General features: G+C 43.5%; 1 protein-coding gene across 1 annotated transcript; it reads left to right on the plus strand.

The window, feature by feature from the left end:
• Positions 1-9641: 9641 nt before the first annotated feature.
• On the plus strand, positions 9642-10363 carry LOC120893742 (secreted RxLR effector protein 161-like). The gene is made up of 2 exons (XM_040295818.1): positions 9642-9657; positions 9723-10363. The coding sequence occupies exons 1-2, from the start codon at positions 9642-9644 to the stop codon at positions 10361-10363; spliced, it is 657 nt and encodes a 218-aa protein (XP_040151752.1).
• The last annotated feature ends 808 nt before the right edge of the window (positions 10364-11171 follow it).

Raw genomic sequence — 11171 nt, forward strand, 5'->3', positions numbered from 1 at the left:
ACGCTGCCCTGGGGTACGCCCGCCGGTACATGCTGCACATCCGAATTAAATGGGCCGATGACAACACGGAAGGTGCGGTGCTGCAGGTAATTCTTGATCAGTTTGATCAAGAATAATGGGAGCTTGTACTGGTACAATTTATGGACAAGCCCATCATGCCACACGTTGTCGAATGCTTTTTCCACGTCAAGCATCACTACAGCAGTGGATCTTGCTACTCGTTTATTTTGCTGGATGGTGTTTTGCAGTCGAATCAGTTGGTGTGTTGTTGAGTGTCCGGACCGAAATCCAAACTGTTCTACCGGAATAATTTGTAGATCGTTAACCGAACTTCTTAGTCGACAATATTTTATTTTTTCGAACAGTTTGCTGAAGGCGCTTAGCAAGCTTATTGGACGATAGCTGGATGGAAGGGTGGGATCCTTTCCGGGCTTCAGGATTGGGATCACCTTTGCGCTCTTCCAGGCTTGCGGGAAGATGTTGAGTGAGAGGCAGCTATTAAAAATCGCAACAAGTAAACTTATAGCTCGATTTTGCAGATGTTTGATGCAAATATTGAAGATTCCATCAAAGCCTGGGGCCTTCATGTTTTGAAGACATTTGATGGTACTTTCAACCTCCGCGACGGTGATGCGCTCTTCGGGTGGTAGAGTTGAAGGTGCGTTGTCAACTGTGCTGTTGGTCGTTGACACTTCTACGTCGTGAGGGCTAGTCATTGTAAGACCAAGGCGATGTGCCTCAGCAAATTGATTAGCAAGTGCATTGGACTTTTCGATGGGCGTAATGACTACTTGCGCTGGTAAGTTGCTCTTTAATGGAGGAATCGGCCGGGGTTTGTCTTTTAGAATTTTCGCCATTTTCCAAAAGGCTGGCGTGTGGGGTGGAAGCTGTCCAACTTTGCTTGCAAAGTTAGTGTTGCGAATTTCTGCTACGCGATCTGAGATGATGCGTGAGAGATTAGCCGCTTGTCGCTTTAACAGCTGATCACCGCTTCTCTGGTATTGGCGCCTGAGTGTGTTACGATGCTTGATTAAGTCTTGGGTATGTTCGTCTAAGGTGACAATTTCCCCCTTAATACGCACCTCGGGAACGCATTCGACTACTGCAGTATTAATGGAGTCCTGCAACATTTTAATGGCTGAATCTATGGATTCTGGTGTAAGGAGTACTTCTGTCGACGATATGCTTCGATCAACCATGGTTCCAAATCTGGCCCAATTGGCTTTATGGTAGTTCCTGCGTTTTGCTGGTGGGGCTCTGTTCGGTTCAGCACTTAACTCAGTATACACAGGAAAATGGTCTGAGTTAAGTTCATCAATGGTGCATGGTTTCATTATCACTGTGTTCGTAAGATACAAATCTAATGTGCTGGGAGCCCCCCGAGAAGGGATATATGTTGGTTGATCAGGATAATCAATGAGAAAGTTTCCGTGCTGTGCGATGTCGGCTAAGATTCTCCCATTAGAGTTGCTACGAATGTTGTTCCACAGGGTATGTCGAGCGTTAATATCGCCACCAACGATGGTCCGCATATTGAGGTGCGTCAGTACATTAAGGTCTCTTCGGAAAGCCTGTGCTGTGATGTTGGTGCACTGTTTAGGGCAGTAGATTGCCAGAAAACAAACTGAACCCGAGCATGTCGAAACTTGAATCCCCAATGATTCGATAATAGTAGTATCGAATCGCGGGAGCAGCATATGGTGAATACCGTGACGGACTGTTATGGCTACTCCACCTCCTCTAGTACAAGTGCGATCATACCGATAAATGAAATAGTTACTGATGTAAAAGTTGATATCGGGTTTTAAGTGTGTTTCAACAATTAGTGCAATATCGATACGGTGTATATGTAGAAAATCTTCAAGCGGTATTCTTTTAGTCCTTACAGACTGTGTTCTCCGATAACGGCGAGTTGTTCTGCCTTGTTGGGGCATAGTCGAAGTTTCGACATCATCTTTATGAAGATGCTAAAAAGTTCCTGCATGGAAAAAAGATTCGCTTCAAAAACTGGTGTTGGTGTGTCTGGGGCGTTCCGAGCATTTTCCAAGCGCTGGGCAAGGGTGATGAAGCCGGGTGGGGTATTTGGTTCAATTGAAGCAGTGCGGTTTGTCTGCATTACTGAACTGCTGGGTTGTGGAGCAGTATGGGTCGATGTTGCGGGGGGAGGACGTACCATCGGTGGAGCTGTTATTAACGGCCTCGGAGGGATCTGTCGATGATCCGGGTTCGGCAGATGTTGGTGTTTTGCGCGTCGACGTGAGGCCTGTTGCCTAACTTCTACATATTTTGCTCGGCGGGGGCAGGTTGGATGATCAGCCCCATGAGGACCCGAGCAGTTCGAGCATTTCAACGCCTCATTTTGGTCCTTGGTTGGACAAGCTTCGGTGATGTGTTGACCCGCGCAACGAGCGCAACGTGGTTGGATGTTGCAGTGTCGCGTACCATGGCCGAAGTCTTGGCAACGATGGCATTGCGTTGGACCCTTTTTACCACCACGATACGCCTCCCACCTTATGATGACTTGCTGTATGGTTCGAACCGCCTCTAGTTTTTTCAGGGAGCAGGTCCCACGTTTGAAGTGTACTAGATACAATCTGGAGTGTATTGTATCGATGCGCCGTTTAATTTCGAAGGCCTCCAAAACTTCGAGTTGGTAGCGTCCCTGAAGTTCCTCCACTATTTCGGGGATGTCCATTTCTGGAAGCCCGCGTAGCACAGCCTTGAACGGGCGGTCTTGTTTCGCATCGTGGCTGAAGAATTCCGCTTTTCGCTCTTGCAAGTATTTTACTACGCCATCGTATTCAGACCTGGAGCGAGTGACAATGGATGTGCCAATGCCGCTGAGTCGGAATTGGGGCGTGAATCCTCGTGACTGAAGCTCCGGACGAAGTTCAGCAACAGGTATTGTTTTAACCACAATCGGTGGCGGCTTGAAATTCGACTCGGAAGTCGGATTTACTTTTCGACCTGCCAGCGGTGTGGCAGATGCTGCGGGTGGGTTAGCCGACGGACCGGCGGATGTTTTTCGAGTAGACCGACGACGAGCGGAGCCTTTCTTTCGATTTACTATAGTAAATTCCTGGGAAATATCCTCCTGTTCCATGGTGTCGGAGGAGCTGGTATCGTTGATGCTATTGTTTTCATTATTCAGCCTTTGTGCCAATGCATCGTTATCGGCAGTTAGGCATATCCGCCGCACGGAGCGTTTCGACATGCCCGAGTCCGATCCACTATCACTGCAATTGTTTCTTCCACGCTTCGCGTGTTTCTCCCCCTCCCCCGACATGATCGAAGAAGAGGCAGAGAAACGCGCGCGACAAAATGAAAACCGGTTTTATGAGAGATTATTCGGGAGCACAAAAGAAGCGGTGCTTACCCATCGAAGGCTCAAACCGAACTGCAGCGGCTGTCATAAACTTCACATTCCATACAAAAGCTTGCGGCAAAATCGCATGCGGCGAAGTTCTGACCGCTGCCTAAATGAGAAACATGCTTGCTCTCACAACATGCCGATTGGCAGCCATCCATTCGCATGGAGCGCTCTCGCTCGCAGACCATCGCACTACCACCAATATACCGTCCGTGAGTTGCATCTACCCAGTCCGCAAAAGCCGAAGTTTTGTATGGGATCGTGTCGTACACATATGGACCCACTTACGTACCCACTTGCAGAAGAAGTGTAAATGTGGTTTCACGCATACATAGACACATTCCACCCGAACGATCGCGTTCACACATACTATAACGCTCCGATTCTCCTCACGCATACCAATGTGTTTGCTCCACCCCCTTTTCGGATTGCTTATAGAAATGATGAGGCACACATGTTTACTTTTGCTGTATGCACACATTCGCATGCGGTTCATTCCACACTTTTTCTCTCCCTTCCAACACGTGCTTTGGCATACTCACACTGTGGAGACGGCAGAACGGTCTCCCCCTTCCAAATTTACCGTTCTTCCTCCTCTCGATCTTTTTTCTTCTTACCGCGTCCGGGGTACCATCAGAGCTGCGCGCTGGCTTTAGTTTTTCCTCCTCTCGTTATTCCTTTCTCCTACCGCGCCCGGGGGCTGCGCGCGTTTCGACAGGTTCTTACCGTAATCCAGTGCGTTGTTATGTGGTCGAGTTGTGCTGAACGCTGTCAATAAAAATGAACCAATAATTAATGTATGTAGTACGTATTACTTTGGATAGTTTTACGTATATGATGAGAGCAACACTTACCTTAATATTTTAAAACTGGAAAACAATTTCTTTCCGTCACCCACTTCGAAGATTGTTGATGATGCCAACAGGTAGGCGTTGATGAATGGCAAATGCACCTGTAACTTTGAAGACGATAAGCATTAGTTGAATTAGTACATTGAAGCACATATGAGATCAAGAAACTTACCTCAACAAGTTAGCTAGGATAAATCATTACACAATGGAAGAAGAAGCAACACTGCGCAAAACGTAAACAACGAAAGTAGGGGACACAAGAAATCGCACATCATTGCACAACGAAAGTTCTGGACAGACTGAGGATGCCTAACACCCTGATGAGTGCGATAGCAGAAAAAATCATGGAGGAACGAGAGAGATGTGTAGATTCGGTTCAACGCAATCCAACGGTTGATGCATGTGTGAGTGACCAACGAAAGACTTCAGACCCCGCTCCTCGCGTTTTTCATCCATCGTTTTTCGTCACACGCACACACCTCTACACGCGCGGCGGTTTGCTGTCCAAACTCTAGAGAGAGAAGACAGGGCATCTCGCTTTGGCACACAGAAAAATCTCTGAAAAACTTCGGCTCTGCTACTTGGGTATGGGACAGCCGCTCAAACCAGCCCCATTAAGGTAAACAATGCTCGTTGGGTGGTTTTGTTGTAGTGATTGGCGGTGCTCTGGTTATTATTTATCTCTGCTGGCGGTGGATGGTAGCCATGTGATTTGCTCGTATTGCCCACTATTGTTGAATTTAAGTAGGTGAGGTTTGAAACTCTCTCTTCCAACTCATTCAGAGGCTTAAGTGCCGCCCACCACCAGTTGCATGAATGGAATTGTTGTTAAGCCGCATTTTTTCTTTACAGCACACTTGTAGTCAAACCATACACGCTTCCATGTGGCAGAGGGTCTCATTGGCGGCCCTAGTGCATTTAGATTTTCTGCCAAATTAGTCCAGAATCGGGTTTGATCGCCTTAAAACAATGCTCTGGCGATGTTTCGAGCAATTTCCATCATATCGACCATTTTTTCATATTGTACTCTAGTAGTACGTCCTTCAGCATTTTCCCTGAAAATCGAATATTAAACATTGCTTCACACTAGAACCGCCGGACTTTTCAACCTGACTAAAACTGCCATAAGGGATAATTTTGTCCCATTCGTTATGTGTACATATTTAGACATGTTTATTATTTGCTAAGGGTTTCTTGTGGCAAAATAATTAATTAACTTCATAAATAAGAATAATAAATCTTGTAGCATATCTGCTAAACAAAACTTATTGTAAACCACACTATCAACTATAGACTCATTGTAACACACTTCGGAAAGCCAAATCACACTATTGCAACACATTCATTATATTACATCAGCAAATCAATCCACACCATAGCAACATACCCAGACCATACCGTCCATAGAAAAACGATTGAGACACATTTATCGAAAACAATCGAAACGCGCAACATAAGCAATTCAAGCGTTTCTGCAGCAAAGTGGACAAACAGAGAACGCATAGCAACTTATTGCTAAAAGCGCAGTGTAGGCAAAGATCGACGAACGCACCCGTTCTTTAGCTAGAACAGTTTATACTCTTCAGAACCTTCGTAAAAACACTAAAAACGCAGCATAGGCACATAATGACAGACACCTCACTCCAATACAATGTATAAATTGCACCTCATATCAATAACCTTTAATTAGGACAAAAACACATTCCAAAACCAAATGTACGAAACTTATTGAGTATAAATAAAACCAATTCCGACCGTGGCAAGTCAGATTCGTTCGGACTGCCAAGATGGGACGTTACGCTTCCTAATACTTCGCCTTCCAACTTATTTCAAGAGTTTAGTTATGTCCCCCTACCCAAGGTAAGGCTTCTAAACTCCAACGTTTCCAGTAAGGGAAACCTCCTAAAGGTTTCTATGATCGCCTGGACGATCAAGTGCTGAAAAGTCGGTTCGATCGATGTATTATTCCACCTCGGCTTATGTCAGTAAAAACTGACCTACCGCGACGTTGTTAGATGTACAGTATGTACCGTATGTCCGCTCATCACATTACAATCTTTATAAACAACTCAATCAATAATAAAAAAAAAACGAATTGCGATCATATCAACCGCATAGCATGGATTTTTCTTTGCATTAATATAATAGTATTGGGCTTTAAGTGATAAACGCTCATAATTATTCCTTACAGAGTTGAACGACAGTAAATCTAGGCTTATAACTATATATTATTTAAACAATCGAGTGATAAGTAGAGTTTTTAAGATAATGAAACAAGTCTTTTGTTCTTCGTGGGCGTCTGTGACTCCCTCTAGAACCATTACAAAAATTTGATATCAATACAGTTATAAATGGCCAAAAGAAGAGGGCAAAGCTTTTTCAAAAGCAAACGGAACACCTAGATTAATCATATCAAGCATCTATAACACATCTTTAGGTTTCTTGGCATCAGGACAAAATATTATGTTGCTACATCAGAACCTGGCTCACATGAAACGCATAGGTACGAAACTCTTTCGTACTAGGATAGTTAGCGTTGGCGCTCTTATTTTCAACGTACTCTTCGGCAAGATCTTCCCTAGCTAGAAAAGAAAATCTCGTCTTGATATCTTTTCTTTTGTGAGTTCTTTGTACAAGACCCAAGCATTGATTCCCACCAAATCCAGAATATTAAAAAATGAAGGAATTCTTTTGAAGGCCCAGTACCGATGCCTGTGACGGAGGTACGCTTTCTTCCAGGGCATTGGCATGTAGATTGTTTATCTGAAATAAACATAAAATAAAATATTTTTTGTTGATAGCATATGTGTGAAAAAGTTTATAAAAGTGGTTTGCCAGCCAAACTACTGTTGTATGATACTTGCCTTCAACTGAGTGCTATACTTGTTCTGGAACACAATCTTCATGCTTGTTTTCGGATGATTCACTAGACGAGCATACCAATTGATAAAAAAATCGCAATCTGAGGTATCCGACAGAGTATCCCCTTCTGATTGATCACTGTTGTTCAGAGCATCGACAATCTCTCCGGATCGTAAACCAGGCTGGAGCGTCATATTGAGATGGCGCACAAATAAATATTGCACCTTGCATACAATTGCAATGTCCTTAGTGCACCAGGCAAACTAGTTGCGCGGGTGTTGGGAGAGCATACACAGCGACCAAGCAATCCGGACCAATTGAAACGTGTAGGCTACTTGTTTGGACCTGCAAGTATTGTGCTGGGGATCCCAATACGAACTAGCCAGTAGTCGATGCTTTGGGTGGAGAGCGGAGGATAGGGACACTCAAACGAACCAGTGCTACTAATAAAATTGCAGTGGAGTGTAAGCAAGTAGTAAAGCACGTATGTAGTTGAATACTTTCGCGCATTTTTCTTGTTCTATTCGTATTGACATGCCTTGTCACGAAAACACGCCACGCCAGTGCTGCCACGCCAGACTTGCAAAAGCACACTCGTCACTCGTTTACAGCAGAGAGGCCAGTCATAACAATTAATTTTGTTTATGGGACATAAATGTGCCATCTGGCGGTTTTAGATTGAAAATGATTTTTTTAAATTACCATGTGTGATTTAAAAAAAAAAATTTATAGGTGGATTCGAAAGATCGTTAAAAATAAATAAAAGTCAGAAAATTTCAATGAGTTGTCACGATGGCAAGCGGAATAACATACCGTTCTCGAATGCGATTCGGCGGTTCTAATGTTAAAAAGGTATTATGTCTGTTATGAACACATTCCAATTCATTCGTTTCGTTCTTACTTACGATTTATGCGATTTTCTACTCGCGGTAGTAATTTCCGTAGCAATCAAATGACGGAAAGTCGCTTGAGTTATGTTTGCTTTCGTTTGTTTAATGGTTGAATTGTTTATTGTATTTAATTGACTGGACAAACAAGTGGCCTTATTACTGAAATAAAACTAGAACTTAAATAACTATCACAAATAGCAGATTAAACGCAGTGTAAAAAAGCAATACGGATAAACAGAATCTCGTAGGTTGGTGCCAGTCAAATAAAGTGTAACACTGATTGTTGCGAAATACCGAAAGAATAGGAGAAAATGTAGATATTTACTGGGAAGAAAAATCACAAATTTAGTTTTTATTCTTTTCTTCTGGTGTTGTGGCGTACAAAGAGATCGAGGGCGCGTATTTCGGGGCTATTTATCCCTTTTCTCCCCTCCGCCATCACAACCATCGTTCCAAATGGAGTGCACTGTATCCCTCCGTCGACCTTTGTCGCAGAACCCTATAAATTCGCACGATCAATAAAAGTTGTGGGGTTTCGCCAACGTAAACAAACGCAGTTGTCACAACACTGATTAAATTTACGGGCCATCGCAGTCATAGGGACGTTCTCGCTGTATGGACGTCTTGTGAGGTCAGTTCTTATTAGTCTGTAGTTACGGAACACTCTAGGAGGAACATTTATATTGACTCTGGTAATCCAAATTTTGGACATTCCGTTTCACGGCAAGCCTATATCGATTTTAAACGTCTTTCTGAGCCAAGTGGAAATACAAACGGAATATCGTAATACCAAAAGCAACTTTATCTGACGTTTGAAAAGATGTTTGCGTTTCATAATAAGGCTACAATTGTTGTATATGTTTGTAGAATATACAAAATCCTCACTAGAAATATACAGAAGCCTCACTAGAGGCAATTTTTCTACAAAAGTTGTTGAAAAATCTTGGAGAAGAACATTTAACCATTATCATGTATGTTGTGGACAGACCGCTGCCTCATCCTAAGGGCTCACTGTTGACAGCAGGGCTGTCATCCGGTGACGTCCTCAGTGAGGATCGCGGCGCGAGCAGGACCAGTCGTCCTCTCCCCGCATTACGTGCGTGTGTTTAATGTATTACATATACCAAAGATAGTTGTTAAATATATATTCTATCTGTGCCGTACACACACCGTCTCATGTTTGTGTTGTGCGGACACAACAATGTATGAAGCTAAACAAAGCTGTTTACAGTTGTTAGAATCGGAGAAATATAGCAATCGAACGAAACACATTGAACGAATCACACTTTTGAACAAATAAACAAATACTAGTGTAATGTGATCGAACGTACGTGGGGGCCGTCGAGTACTATGTTGCGGGTAGTCAGTTTTACTGACATGAGACGAGGTGGAGCGAACTGTTCAAAGCGGACTGATTGAACCCGAAATTAGGCGATCATAGAAACTCCGAAGGGGTTCCCCTTACTGGAAACTCGAAGATTTTTAGGAAGTGTAATGTCCTCTCTTGGCAGTCCGAACGAATCTAATCCGCCGTGATCGGTCTTGGTTTAATTTATCTATAAAATATATTGGTTCGGTTTGGCTGTTGGCTGTTTTTTGTTGTGACAATTACTTGTTTTTGTTTTGTATTTTACTCGGTGAGGTGTTTTTATGTGGTTTTAATTTACAATGTGTCTGGGAGGGTGTGAGGTGTTTTTGAGGTGCCAAAAACGTATCAAAGTCTCATAAGGGCTCTCTTGTACGCTGCAGTGACCAGCAGACCCGATATTGCAATCGCTACGGCCATTCTGGGCAGGAGAGTGCAAGATCCATCAGATGCAGATTGGAACGAGGCCAAACTGATACTACGTTACCTCAAGGGTACACTGGATAGTGTTTTGTACCTTGGAAGCGGCGAACAAAAGCTGGAGTGTTTTGTGGACGCCGATTGGGCAGGCGACGAGAGCGACCGCAAATCCAACTCGGGATTCGTGTTTAAGTTCGGCGGCGGGCTCATCGGATGGGGCTGTCATAAACAGAAGTGTGTGTCACTATCTAGCACCGAGGCCGAATATGTTTCCCTTGCCGAGTGTCTACAAGAGGTAAAGTGGATCCTGAAACTGATGGCGGATGTTGGCGAGCAACTGGATGGTCCAGTTCTGGTTAACGAAGACAATCGAAGTTGCATTGCGCTGACTAAAGGAAACCGAGCCGAACGTAAAACAAAGCACACCGATACGAAATTTAATTTCGTGAAAGATATGGTTCGGGACGGCATCGTGAAACTGCAGTACTGCCCAACCGAACACATGCAAGCTGATTTGCTTACCAAACCGTTGCAAGCAGTGAAACTTCGACAACTTAAGGAAGCGATCGGATTAAAACCATTCAGTGTTGAGGAGGAGTGTTGAACTTCTCGGTTTGATGCGACAAGTGCCTATCAGGCAACACAGAATGAGTGCCACGCGGGCCATACTTTGCACACCACACACACAATTGAACTCTGAATAAAGATCATTCCTGCATTAAGCGTACAAGCGAACACACGTCTTTTCTTTTGGTAAAACAGTCCACTCGGTATTTCCACTTTGCGTTTCTCTTCCAGTTCAACAGTTTCGGTTGTTTTTGCATGGATTGTGTGGCCTGAACTCTTCGGGTTTGTTGACCTGGTCTGATTTGCTGAATGTGTTATAAATGTGTTACAATAGTGTGATTTGTTACCATGTGTCTATAGCTGATAGTGTTTATTATAATAAGTTCTGTATAGCAGATATGCTACACTAGGTACCACTTTGCGAAACATTCGAAGAAACTCGACATAGTAAAAATTGTGTATTGTCCGACTAAAGAAATGCCTACTGACATGTTAACGAAACCAATATCGAGAATCCGCATCTAGACTCTGAGACAATTGTGTGGTTTAGTATTTTCATATTGAATATTGCAAATAAGGACACAGCGTTGAGGAGGAGTGTTAGATATCATAGTACAGCATACGCTCGGTAATCATTACCTTTTAAATCCGCACGCTCGATAATCCGCACTTTTGACATTTACTTCTGTTAAGATTGGTGGACTGTTTGCTTTGCTTACAGTTGTACATTTGTAAACAAAACAGGATAGAAACGGAATTTTTAGCAACAAGGTAGAATGGTTGTTAGTTGTTAGCCGTTTATCTTCTCTTTTTTATATGCTCCATATAAGCACTTAATGCTGAAA

This window comes from Anopheles arabiensis, chromosome 2 (assembly GCF_016920715.1).
Source record: "Anopheles arabiensis isolate DONGOLA chromosome 2, AaraD3, whole genome shotgun sequence".
NCBI classification, from domain to species: Eukaryota; Metazoa; Arthropoda; class Insecta; order Diptera; family Culicidae; genus Anopheles; species Anopheles arabiensis.